The sequence below is a fragment of the Caretta caretta genome, chromosome 14 (assembly GCF_965140235.1).
Source record: "Caretta caretta isolate rCarCar2 chromosome 14, rCarCar1.hap1, whole genome shotgun sequence".
NCBI lineage: Eukaryota > Metazoa > Chordata > Testudines > Cheloniidae > Caretta > Caretta caretta.
The window spans coordinates 6,529,028-6,542,687 of NC_134219.1; the positions used below are offsets into that span (position 1 = coordinate 6,529,028).

A 13,660-nucleotide genomic window follows, 5' to 3' on the forward strand; every position below is an offset into this window, starting at 1 on the left:
CCCTTCTCTGGTCAGAGAGAGAGTTTGCAGTCTGCAGAAGTTAAACGAGCAGCTCCTTCTAGGATTCTGGAATGTGAAATGGTAATACAGGCTCTATTCTCCTGTCAGATTGAAGATCTCTCCTTCAAGCAGGGCTACCAAGCCTTAGGAGCCAGCTGTCAAAACTAGAGGAAGGGGGGGGAAATCTGTTTATAACCCGGCATCAGATTGTCAGAACACCAACACAAAACAAAACAGGGTCACTTTTTAATAAAACCAGATGTCCCGACTAGGCATTTGAGAGTTTCCCTGTGGAAACATTTATGGTGAGTCAGGTCCAAATCCTTGTTACATTCCCTGTGGCAGCGTGTGGGCACAGTTAGATTACACAGCTCCAATAGACACTTTTAGCCCACTTGCCCATATAAGGACGGATCACATGTTCGCAGCTGCTATTTGTTTAGAGTCAAAATCCTATCTCACAACCAAGAATAGGGTTATGGTGCCGAGCCCAGATCTGGCTGTGGCAGCCAGATGGGCATTAATCCACCACATTCTGCCCATGTTTCCACAGCATAGACCAGTTCCAGCTGAGCTATTGACAGAGAAGTTACACAGGGCATTCAGTCCTTGCTGCCTCTGGCGAGTCTGCCAACTACTACCAGTTTGGGTGGGCTTTGTGGCATAGAAATTTGCTCCTAAAGAGCACTTTTCCTTGGATAACTATGATCTTGGTGAAGGGTGTCATTTTTTACCACTATAGTTATACTGGCACATCCAAAACCGTGGATGTTTTTTCTCCTTCCCATACTGGAATAACTATATAGGTAAGCACAAAAATACCCGTATAATAATAATTAGCTAATTAATAATACCTAGCTGTTACATAATGCTTTTATGCAGTAGATCTCGAAGCACTTTAAAAAGGAGGTCAGTGTCGTCATCCCCATTTTACAGATGGGGAAACCGAGGCACAAAGTGGGTTGCGTTGCTTTAAATATACCAGTATAGTTCAAATGGTCCAAATTAAGTGTGTAGACAAAGTCTTAGACTATCGAACAACCATACGGTGGTGATCAGAGCAGTGCAAATAGAGACTTTTCAGTTCACTGGAAATTCGGGGGGGGGGGGGGGAGGCATTTCAGGTTGATCCCAAAAAATTGAAATTTTTGGGAAATTGAAAAAAGTCCAACAAAAATCATGTCAGGTTGAATGAAACATTTTGTTTGACCTGAAACAAAATGTTTTATTTGGATTGTGAGCAATTGTTTACATTTTACATTTTTCTTTTTAAAAAAAAAAAAGGAAGTTGCTAAATAAGTAATTTTGAACCCAAAAAATCAATGTTTTGTTTGGAAAAAGTCAGAACAAAATGTTTCAATATTTTCAAAGGGTTTTTTTTTTAACTGAAACAATTTGGGAAAAATTGACACAAATTTGTGCAGTGTTTTGGTGTCACCAAAGCTGCATTTTTGGCTGAAAAAAGTTTCAGCCAAAAAATTTGCCCAGCTCCAGGAGTGACTTCCAGCCATTATCAACCTGTGATGGGTGGCAACTGGGGATGCATGCAACTAAAACCCACAGTTTGTCTGCTTCGGGAAAACAGAATTTTGGGTTTGTAAATCAGGACTGTCCTTTCCAGGGGATCAAGTCACAGATATCTGAGGAGTCGCAGGGAATGCCCAATTTAGTAAGAAATAGGGGAAGCCCTAGTGATGGCTGTGTTTATTTGGCTAATAGGTATTTTTATAGCAATGGCTACATCTGTAGAACCTGGAGAAGTCTGTAATTTCATGATGCTTATATTTTGCAAAATTATGTACTTCTCAGTAGAGCTTAAATATAGCCCACCAAAACATCATATATTAAAAGGAAAAAAACAGGTAACTCTCCTCTTCCAGAGAGCGTTGCCTCCTCCGGCTTTCCAAAAATTGTTGTCATTTCAAAGTGCGTGGCACAGGATATAGGACTCCTGCAAATCAAAAGAGCAGCAAAGAAATCAGAAAAGTGACAGATGATCTGGTAGCATGCATATTTATAAATCCTCCAGTTACAAGGCACAGCTCTGAACACAGTAAATTTTGCCATTCCACATTCCCAGGCTTTGCAGCCTCGGACCCAGACCTTTGACTATTCAACTTTGATCAGTGTAAATCATCTATGTGGGCAGGGTTAAAATAGCCATGTAAATATATTGTTCCAGGCAAAAGATTTTCTTTGTTTGAGGTCATCACACAGAGCCAGCTAATATAACTCTCCCACCACATGTACCTTTGAGCAATGCTTGTTAACAGAGGCAAATTTTCCTCCGCTTAAATCTAACCCCAAATACTAAGAGCTACCTGGATGTGTAGTGTTATGGTAATTAGTGCTGTGGTGACAACCCCTAGCGTTCCGCTCTGCTGGCAAACGGATGCTTGGTTATGCTCTCAAAACTGCGAAATATCCTTTGTCCCATAACATGGTGTGCGGATGCTGCTCGGCCCTCCCACAAACCCTCCAGAGAAGGAAGAAAATAAAGGAGAAGGGGAGGAGGGAAGTATTTTAAGCACAATTCTGCTCCTGTTTTAAAGAATGGCTCGATTCCCTATGTCCTCACTGGGAAAACAATAGGGCCCTTATTGCTCATGAAAGACGCCTGATTGTCAGCCCTAGAAAACGGACAATAGGTGTAGTACAGACATCAGCAGGGCCACGTCTGCCCTCCCCAGCCCAATATGCTTCTACTCTGACCTTCAGTGGGACAGTAGCTCAGGCTCCTTGACCCTTCCAATCCTCGGTCTCTCAACTGATTCTGCCAACCAGGTGTCAGTTAGTGCTGATGGTGGTGGCTCTTGTGAACTGGATATTTGTCCTCTGCAAGGCTTTGGAGCTGTGCTCCGGCTCCGCTCCAGCTCCAGGCAAAAACCTGCAGCTCCACTGTTCCGGAGCTGCTCCACGCTCCAGCTCCAGGCTCCACTCCAAAGCCCTGGTCCTCTGAGCCAGGAGAGAGATCCACCAGCTCCTTTTGCCACCTGTCTGCTGTCCTATGTAACGGTTTGCTGTCCTTGCAGACCTAGCCAGGAGGGTAAAGGCTGACTTATTCCATTACCAATCCCCTGTGCCATCTGCGTATCCATGGAGCAGCAATTACTACCCATATTCAACATGAAATCTTGAAACAGCTGATTCAGTGCAGCATAGCCCTGCCCACTGAGCCCATCGAATGTCCAGTTGTTTTCAACTGAAATTCCAGAGGAAACTTGCAGCATTCTTGAGGGTACCGCACAATGTCTATCCTTTGCAAAGGAAAGTCAGGGGAAGTCTGTCTGTCCAGGGAAGGTGTCCAGTTCTCCCAAGGCAGGAGATAAAGTTGCAAGACAACTTCCCAAAACAACCAAGCGTGGAGCACACACAGAGCTGTAAAGCTGACATTTCCTGGTGCTTGACTTTGCAAACTAAATAATGTCATTTTTGTGGGTGTAAATACTGTCGATAAATGTTGGTTTGTAAAGGTACCTGTGGCTCTAGGGAATTGTCTAGATTAGAAAAAGTGATAGAGGTTAAGTAAGGGTTGATTAAATCACTCACGTTAGCTAACTCCAATCCAAGCTCAACCACTTTTCCTACCCTACGCAAACCTTTTGAGCAGATGTGAAGATAATACTTAACACCTCAAAGCACTTTGTAAACATCATCTAAATGAACCTCGCAGCTCTCTCCGGAAAGGCTGTGCAAGGAACCAGTGTCAGATCCTGGATTACAAAACTCAGGATTTCTTGCCTCCTATTCCAACCACACCTCTTTCTTTCTGATGCATAACCAATCCGAATTACTGCAGAGGAACAGCCCAACACCCCCCTCCAGCCAAGAACACCTAAATCTCTCTATAACAGCTCAGCCGGCTCCTCAGAAAGCAACAGAAACTAAGGGCTTGTCTGCACTTAAAACGCTGTGGCAGCTCCATAGTAGCACTTCAGTGAAGACACTACCTGCGCCGACAGCAGAGGTCGTCCCACCGGCAAAGGCAATCCACCTCCCCAAGAGGTCGATGGAAGAATTCTTCTGTCAATCTAGCGCTGTCCACACCAGGAGTTAGGTCAGCAGAGCTGCGTCTCTCAGGGGTGTGGATTTCAGTGTAGCCCAGCCGTAAGGCTTTGTCTACATGCAGCCATTGTACTGCTTGAATTACATCACTGTACTAAAACAGTACAACCAGTGGCTGCAGCTCTGCCAGGATAAATGTGCCCGTATAAAGTTTGGTGTGGCTTAGTCCAGTATGGGAAGGGAAATAAGCTCTAAGTCACCTCATGGTGTTTGTGCTACAGGTTGGGCCAGTATAACTGTGTCTGTAAAAATCACTCCCCGCTCTGCCAGAGTTATGCTGGCCAAAAACTGTGGGTAGACCAGGCCTTAAAGGGAAGAAAATATCTTGCACGTCCATCCCGATCGCTCCGGGCACCCTAGCAAACAGTGAGGAGTAAAAGGGCCTCCTGCCTTCCCTGTGTATCAGAACCGGAGATGGCTAGCAATCCTAGCACCACGGATCTGTTTACCAGATAGTTTATAGGGCAGCAGCTGGCTGGATGCACCCTACTGAAAGCTTTAAGCATTAGGCTTTGGATCACACTCGTCGAAGAATGAGATGAGTTTAGAAAGCAACAAAACGAAGATACATTCCTCGCTAATAAACCCAGCCTGTTGCATTCGTTTTCGAGGTCAGTGGTAAAATGTGCTTTCCTCCCAGGAAGAGGTGGTGACGTGTGATTATCTGGCCTTCTCTTTATAGGAGGCCAGGTTATGAGAATGACCGTTTCCCAAAGTGGTCAAAAAGGAGCAGCGGACACATCTGTGCTAAATCTGCTTTCCCCCTCGCTGCCAAATCCCTTGGTTGGAGGCTGTGGTTTAGTATCTGAGGTCACAGGCGGAACCCATGCCAGCAGTTTTATTTCCTGAACTCTAATTACAGTCTAAAAGGTCACGCCAAAGGAAGAATGGCCAAGAGGAGCCCAGCCCAACACTGAAGAAGAGTTTCAGGAACCTCCTGGGAAGCGGAGAGCCCATGCAAGCCAAGTTCCCCAAAGCCACCGGACTCACTGAAACCATGTTGAGAACACGAGGGGTGTGGCAGGAACTATTATGACAGTGGATGAAAACTTGGCTGCGTGCTCATTTGAATGAGAAAAGCATTGAAAGCAGACAAGAATCTACATCATAGGCCCAGGGAAACAGGGAATGATTTAAACGGATAAGCTGCATGCCCGGAATGCCTTTGAACATGCTGGGTCTGTCCCAGTCAGGTTTAAACTGCTGGTTTTTGCCAATGTTTTAAAACCCCTTCTAATATATTTCCTCTGTTTTCCAGTCCTTGGAGGCTTTCTCCTCCTTTATCAAGCACAGGATCTTCATTTCAGAGTTTTATTTTGTTCGGATGTGGAATATTTTCTTTTTTCAACAGTGTTACATTTTACCAGCTAGTGCAGCTGTTAGAGCAAGGGGGCTGGCAGTCAGGACTCCTAGGTTCTGTTGTCTGTGCGGCCTTGAGTGACTCACTTAGCCTCCCTGTGCCTCAATTTCCCCATCAGTACCTACTTCCCCAAGAGGACGGGCGGGTTAATAGACCTTCTTCTGCTCCTGCTAAAATCAGTAGCAAAACTCCCACTGATATCAGTGGCCACAGATTGGGGTTCAGTGTTTTGAAGAGGGAAGGCCCCGTGTAAATGCTATGGGTCAGTCTCACTTTCATGCCTTTTTCTCCCTTGCCTGGCTATGCCCCCAACACTCCATCAGTTGCTTACTATGGCTGTGTCTTCTCCTTTTCTGGGCCACATCTCTGGCTGACTTGGAAAGCAAAGGGGCTGAGGAAACAACCCAGGGTGGAAGAGCTGCTGCCACTGGCAGGAAATGCAGCGATGACATTGACATTACTCATTCATTTTATAGTCCAAGTTTCAGAAGAAGAATCAGACTTTGACCCCCAAGGCTATGCACTAACACACCTTAATGAAACACAGCAATTGACTCCAGCAAACAGCTTAGTCCATGGGGAAGGATGAGAGTGCTGAGTGGATTTCCCTCCTCTGTTTAGCATGAGCTCCAGCCAGAGATGAGAATTTTTCTGTAAGTGAAATAGCCTAAAACCACATTTAGAGTCAAATTTACTACTGGAGTAAGTGACTGCCACTCCCAGCTCTCAGTGTTTAAAGTGGTCAGATCTCCTCTGGCTTGCAGGGAAGTAAAATTCAAAGCCCGGCATGATTGCAAAGGGAAAAGGTATTGTGTAGGGGAAGGTCACAGGGTGCTGACAGTGGAAGATAGAATCCACTCCTCAGTCTGCAAGCTGGGGGCAGAACATGTTGGGAAAGCAATTCAGGTTCCTAGCAGTTTGTTTGGATGATTAAGCAAAGAGAGCTGATCTGGATGTTTGTTGTTAGAAAGTTTATTGACCATAAAGTGTGTCCTGCTTAGATAGATTGATAGTTAAACAGGGAATGCAGAACTCTGTCCCTTGATTTCCCCTTTATATTTTCTTTATAATGCTGATGTGGTGGCTCTGGGGTTTTATCCCAGGTCCGAATGAGGCAGACAGATAGAAGAGGGATCGTTACGGTCTCTTTCTTCTTTTTACAAACCTGATAATCTACTGGCTCAGACCCGGGTAATTTTTATACCATTCCTAATAAAGAGGAAAAGGAAGAAAAATTGTGTGTTGGGTGCATTTGTTCCAGAAGCATTTGCATTTTGGCAAACATGAGCCATCTCTGAGGAAGCTGATTTTTCAACCGATAGTGCATCAAATAATTCAAATTACATATTTATAGCTCCCAAATATTTTGTTTTGAGTTATGTATCTGGGACAGGGGGAGAGAGGGAGGGAAAGGGTTTTTTTACTATGACTTTAGCAATAACTTGCTAGTTGCTCTCTGAAATACCAAAGAAAGGCCGTCTCAGCGCAAGACGTTATTTACAATGGCTTTAAAGCTGTTAAGAGACTTTGTCTGAATGGGGATGTTTCCCCACAGCAGTTGTCTGCAGCAGGGGGACTCTTTTTCAGTCTTGAAATAGAAATAAGGCCAATTAACTGCTAATTCTAAGGGATACTGGGATTTTTGTAAAAATCTGTCAATTTCCTATCAAATCAGACTGTACAGTTTAATTTTAGGAACACGACCAGCCATTATGAGCACTTCTACATGGCAGGATGGTAGGTACTGCTTCACTTGAAGACAAGGTGACCTAAGTGCATGTTTAAAGTTAAGCATGTGCTTAGGTGCTTTCCGAAGTAAAGTTGGACATAAAACTCTGCTTTCCACCCTGGGAGCCATGTCGTGCAGTCCTGGCAGTTACTTAAGAAAATCTCCCATTGTCTTCGGATAATGTTGAACTATTTTGAATAATACAGCGCATGAGAGAGAAGGGGAGGGCCTGATCCTGATTCCATTAAAGTCAATGGCAAAACTCCCACTAACTTGGATGCATGTAGGATTGGGCCAAGATATAGCGACACTGAAGTCGATGGGCCTTCGTAAGCTCTGTCAGATGTGGCCCCGGCTTCCATTGAGTATGGTGTTACTGTTTGGTATGGAACATAGAGGTGAAACACTTACAAGTTAAACATTATTATAAGGTTTGCCCAACCTCTCCACCCTCAGGAAGGCCTGATCCCGCAGACACTTATACACATGCTTTACTTTAAGCATGTGAATGGCTACCCTGAAGTCAACGGGAATATTCATTTGCTTCAAGTTAAGCCTACGTGTCTGCAGGAGTGGGGCCTTAGAAGTTAGTAGACAAGCTCATTGAAATTTAGTTAAAAACCAGCTTTTGTGCATTCTACTGCCTGAATGCAACTACCTCTACAGAGCCGGTATAACAGAGAAGGGAAAAGAGACTCCATGAAATTTAGTGGGAACTTTGTTTCGTGGATTTAATTTCCCCAGGAATTGCTTAGATACTATGGTGATGGGTGCTGTAAAAAACCTATAGCTAGCTAATGCCTGCTGTTTTTTATTTTGCATTCATCTGCTAAGGCAATGCATATGCAGATGTATGCTAAACATATTGGTCTTTACAGCTTACCAGGCAAACAATGCTGAACAAAAGGCTTTGTTTGCAAAAATCCAGGTAAAGCTAGTATTATGTGTGCATTGTTGAAATGTTCTGAACAATAGCATGAACAGTAATTTTTGTTCCAGTGTTTTAGTGACTGGCAATATCTAAATGGCAGAGGAAGCTCTGAGAGAGACTGCAGTGTGCGGGTTTACTCCAGCTTAATAGGGATTCTTTTTGTTCATTCTTTTGAGATTCTTTTTGTTCATTTTTAATTAGACTAATTACAAAAATATGATCTCCACGTTGAGGATAAAAAGATAAAGACATGGCCCTAGCTAATGTTCTGCTGATGTCATTGTTTAGAATTAGTGCCAAGAAAGAGAAAAGATGTAACACTGGGCCCGTGGAGAGATTAGTAATGGGGCAATAGCACCGAGAATTAAAAACGAATCCAGTGTTAACTCTGCTATTTGGATGGTATTTAGTCACAAGTTGCTCCTTAGGTCAGAGTGAGTCAGTAAGTGCCTTTTAAATACCGTAAATCCCTGAGCCGCGTTTTGCTGTTCAGACTCATTCAGGTTTGCTGGAATCCAGCTTGTCCTGGAATGGATTGGTTAATCCCTCCTTTTACAACACCTCTCAGGAATCGCAGAAACTTGCAGCTGGCTTAGAATGAAATCAATTTCGGGAAATAAGAACCTGGCACAGAGGCTGATCTTGGGAGGTGGCGATCCCCTCATCTTCTACTGATGTTGACAGACTCATGACCAGAGCACTCTGAGTAGCCAATGATACTTGGACAGATTTGTACATTGCGGGCTACTTTAGCTGCTGTTTTACAGCTACTATCGCTCTACTCTGCCTCCGTGGTTCCCTTTTAATTTATCTAGAGCTAGAGAACCCTCCATAATGTACCCCTGCCCCCATCATAGACTGTCCTTATGATCTAGAAAATATAAATCAAGATCTTCTATGCCACTGCCAGGTTCTCTCTCCTTTAAATACACTAAAGGCCTGATCCAAAGCTCACTGAAGTCAATGAGTCTTTCCCTTGATGTCAGCAAGCTTTGAAGCAGACCCTAAACCAACACCTTCGAAAGCAGGGCCCCCTCTGAGTCAATCACTCTGCAAGTGTTAATTTAGCATGGCAAGACACAAATGCCAGGGCAGCAGCAGTGACTGACAACCTTTAAAATATAGATGAAAACCCAACTATTGTGCCTGTGGTTACCTGGGGTTAAATCTGGTTTAGATCGTAAGTGAAACCAAGTTTAATGGTTTCATCTTACTCCCAAGAGGGCCCAAGGCTGCTGCATGCTCAGGCCCAGCTGACCGTCTCAGTGTAAATATAATGAGGAGTCCAGTGGCCCCTTAAAGACTAACAGATTTATTTGGGCATAAGCTTTCGTGGGTAAAAAACCCACTTCCTCAGATGCATGGAGACTAATCAATAAGGCTAACATGGCTACCCCTCTGATACTTGGTCTCAGTGTAAGAGAACCAGGATTGTGGCAGATCACACACAAGTTGTTTTGTCAGTGCCACTAGATGGTATAGCCTTTACCTGCACTGTGACTAGCATTAGCAAACCCTTATTTTCACAAGAACTAATTAGTTCATGAGAACTAATTTCACTCATAGTTGGTGCCCTTGCTTGTCAGAATTCTTCAAAATCTATATACAGATTTTCCTGAAGAAAATGCTGAATTCTAGAAAAAATATCTGATAATCACGGAACTTTAAAGCAAATCCTCTTCAAATAACTCGAATCTCTTTAGATCGTGAATAAAAGAGAGTGCAGAGTAAAGGATCTCTTCTTTGGAAAGAGTGTAAAATGGCCCAGGTCTTCCAAAGAACAAGAGAACAGAGGAGAAATGGAAGATTTTTGCATTTCACTTATGCCTGTTTCCAAAGGAGAAAATGCTCTATGCTGCATAGGAGACTGAGGGTTGTGCGTCTCCCCAAGCATGTTGGGGGACAGATGGGCCTCTACGTTCTGGTAACTGTATGAATGGTTCACGTTTGATGGAGTAGTTGGGAAATACAGGTGTCAGGATAAATCAGGGCACACGTCTTGAGTATAAATCTTCCCAGAAGCTTAGAAGGAAAAAATAGAAAGGACCAGAATTTCCTCCTCTACCTGCCTACAAATAAAGAGTGTTTTTATTGGGATAAAAGGGAGGGGAGGCATGCGGCTGCATTTTCATTCCATGTACAGTGTGTGGGGTGGACTCTGACAGCTATAACACTGGTGTAGAGCCTCAGTAACTCTATCAAAGTCGGTGGAGTTACACCAGTGTCACTGAGATCAGAATCTGGCCTCCTAATTTTGAAATGTTGGCCTCCTCCCAGCCCTAGTTCGGTGATGCACCACCTGAGTAACACAGCTCAGGCAGTGCAGGACAGGTGAAGCAAAGAGACAGAACCACCTTTGCACCCTCTGAATTCCCGAGCCTAGCCACAACTTCGAGCAGTCAAGGGGTTACTCTAAATTATGCCAGCCTTGAACGGCTGCCTATGGGCCACTTTGCCAGAACATATGGCATTCCAGCTTCTATCCCCAGAATGCTGGGGCAGCACAGGAAGGCAATGTAAGGTTGCACTATGCCCCCTACGTTGGTGGATTCCCCATTCCCCCTCCCCATCTGGGTGTTGACAGCATATATGGTTAGGGTGCAGAATCAGAGCTTTCAGGTACTAAACACCCTAAAACACAGGCATGGAAAATCTGAGATAAGAATTCCTGCAGCCTCTTTGCAAAGTATCTTTTCCCTGCTATAGGGTAGAGTAGGGGGTTAAAAATCATGATGCAGATTCTCAAGTGTTAGTTCCATTGAGGACAGTGTCTCCCACCTGTGGATCAGGCCACTGCACACATTAAACAAAAATCCCTCAGCTTTGTGAAAAATAAAACTTGTCAGTTTGTCTGCTTAAAAAAATAGAATTTTCCTTTCACCCTTTCTGCTGTTACTTTTTTGTTCACTCAGCTGGAACGATGAAACTAGCTCAGCCTTGTCACTCGCCCTTTTGTTTATATTCAGTCCCTCCTCTATTTCACTGCTGTGGGCTGAGGGTTAAGTAAGGTGATTCTCAACCATACTGGGGTCCCCAGCCAGGTTCCAGCAGGGACCCCTCCTTCTCATTTAGCAGTATGGGGACAGGCACTCTGCTCTTCTCAATTGCCATCTGGCTTCTGCAGGCTGCAGAGGTAAAGTTAAATCCAACCAAAAAATTGTTTGGTTTATTGAAGGGTTTGAATTTAGATTTATAGCAAAATCCTTTAAAATAACCCCAAACCTACATTCTGAGCAGTAAGTGTGGCCATTGCCTCCTGCTTACCTAAATTCCACCTGCAGCTTCAGCTGAATGTCCTGACTCTGATTCCCTGACCTCACCTACTCCAGTGTAAGGGCCTGGCCCAAAAAACAATCCCTAGTCAGGAAGGGCGCCTAAGCATGTGATTACCCATAAGCACCTGTTGCAGTGCCATTGAAACACGTCCCCTTAAATAAAGGGTTATGTGCTTTTCTGAATCAGGGCCAAAATCGGGAGTAACTAGGATGAAGCTTAACTTCCAGAGGGTGCTTAAGTCTTTGAAGCATGAAGCACCTTAATCAGCTACCCACTCCCGCCTCAGCGGTGGCTGCCTTTTGGTGAAAGATGAAATGATTCCTATAGACTGTGGGGTGTAGAAACCCTGCCAGGGTTGATGGGCAAAGGAAACCAGGACCTGAGAAGGGAAATGCAGTGACCACTGCAGCTGGGGCTGCAGGAGCTAGTGTCCTTAGTTCCATCCTTGGCAGCTCAGGGATGAAAGGCAGTGCCTGGAGGCCAGCTCCTACTCCTGTACGAACACAGGCCAGGAGAGGGGTCCATCCCTCTGCGCCCAGACCCCTGGAGAGCCCCAAGGGCCTGACGCGCACCCGGCTCCAGGGCATTTCCGCAGCATCCCACGGCGGGGTTCGGGCTTCAGTGGGCGCTCGGGATGGGCGAGTCCGGGCTGCTGCAATGGAGGGGGGAGCTGGCAGGTGATCAGGGCTGGGTGGAGGGGGTGGTTAGCGCCTAATACCTCCCCCTGGAGCGGCGCCACACGCGCTCCGGGCACCGCTGCCCGGGGGTGGCTGGGTCGGGGGAGGTCTGGCAAGGTGCGGGCTGCGCGGCAGCTCTCCCAGCGGCTCCGGCAGCGGGCTGGGCTCCCGCGCTCCGGCTGGCGGCGGCGGGTCCGGGTGTGGACCAGAGACACTCGCCGGGCGCTCACCTGCTGCCGCCGAGCCGCCAGCCCGGAGCCGCCCTGCGGCGGGCTGCCCCGCTCCCAGCCCTGCCTCTCGGGGAGCGCCCCGCCCCGGGCCCCCGGTGCCTCCGCTCCGCCACTAGCCCCCTGCCCCGGCGCCCGAGCCCGATCCCTGGCTGGGCTCCCCCGGCTCCGCTGCGCCGCGCGGGCCATGCCCTGGATCCGGCGGGACCGGCTGCTCATCCTGCTGCTGCTCGGGGCGCTGCTCAGCGCCGACCTCTACTTCCACCTCTGGCCCGAAGTGCGGCGGCAGCTTGCGGGGGCCGAGCCGGGCTGCCCCTGCCTGCGGGCGCCGCGCCCCGCGCTGCCCCCTTCGCCGGCGGCCGCCTCCCCGAGCGCCCGGGGCTCCAAGCTGCGGCGGCTCTTCGCTCACCCGCTCTACCGCGCCCCGGAGCAGCCGCCGCGGGGGCCGGAGGAGACGCTGCTCAGCCGGCAGGAGGCGGTGCGCTACTACCGCCGGAAGATGGTCCGCTGGAACAGGTGCGTCCCGCCCGGGTCCCCTCCCCGCCGGGGGCAGGCTCCTAGCTCGTCCCGGACACCCCCCGGGGACAGCCGCCTCCTCCCCCCCCAACCCTGGGTGTCCCCATGCCGGGTTCCTGCCCACCCCCCCCCCAGTGCCAGGCTGCTGCTTCTCCCCAGCCCCGCTGGAGCGCGGGTGCCCCTGCCCACCCCATACCCCGGATACCCACCCGGCCCCCATTCCCTGCCCGTGGAGCTAGGGCCCCCCACACACACACACACACCCACATACACTGTGTGTCTTGCTTCCCGGGGGCATCTGCTTTGCTCTCCGGTTGGTCTCTCCAGTTCTCCAGGCTTCTCAACTCCCTCAGTCCCTGCCACCCTGTCCCCATTGACTGTCTCTGCGGGATGCCCCATCTTCACTGCAGACCCATGTTCGCCCTCCTCTTAGGAAGAGAAGTGTCAGAGGCCAGACGGAGACCTCCCCCGGCCCATTGCACAGCTGGCCTCACTTGTTCTCTGTGATAGGGGCTGGGTGGTTTCCTGCAGGACCATTCTCCAGCTTTGTTCCGAGGGCCTGTCCCAGGCTTTCCTTTCTCCAGGCAGCCTGTGAGATCATCCCACTCGATCTGGGTGGCTCTTCTCTAACTTCTCTGGTCTGATCTCTTGAGGCAAAACACAGCGCTGGCCCAGGCTTACTTGGGCAGGTGGGTGACAGCCAAGCGCTGTCCGTGGTGAGTGAGGCTGGGCTGAATCTACTAGACAAGTTAACTCATTTTCAGGGCTTTTGATTTATAGGCTGGGATTGTGGTCCATACCGCATGAGGCCCCAAGGCCTGTAATGGCCCCTATCAAAGGTTGGCAGTGGGGAACTGGCCCTGGGATCTGCCACACCAG

General features: G+C 47.7%; 1 protein-coding gene and 1 long non-coding RNA gene across 7 annotated transcripts in view; one reads left to right on the plus strand and one right to left on the minus strand.

The window, feature by feature from the left end:
- The window catches only part of LOC142069018 (uncharacterized), a 38,923-nt gene extending 25,274 nt beyond the window's left edge, over nucleotides 1-13,649 (minus strand). The window contains exon 1 of the long non-coding RNA XR_012664871.1: nucleotides 13,053-13,649. This is a non-coding gene — a long non-coding RNA (uncharacterized LOC142069018). The remainder of the gene's footprint in view (nucleotides 1-13,052) is intronic.
- FAM20A (FAM20A golgi associated secretory pathway pseudokinase) overlaps nucleotides 12,089-13,660 on the plus strand; it is a 42,369-nt gene continuing 40,797 nt past the window's right edge. The window contains exon 1 of one of the 6 annotated variants that reach the window (XM_048818077.2): nucleotides 12,089-12,781. In XM_048818077.2, coding sequence (XP_048674034.1) covers nucleotides 12,453-12,781 — 329 coding nt within the window. In that variant the 5' untranslated portion in view covers nucleotides 12,089-12,452. The remainder of the gene's footprint in view (nucleotides 12,782-13,660) is intronic. The other 5 variants (XM_048818078.2, XM_048818074.2, XM_048818079.2 and 2 more) reach the window with 5 other exon arrangements.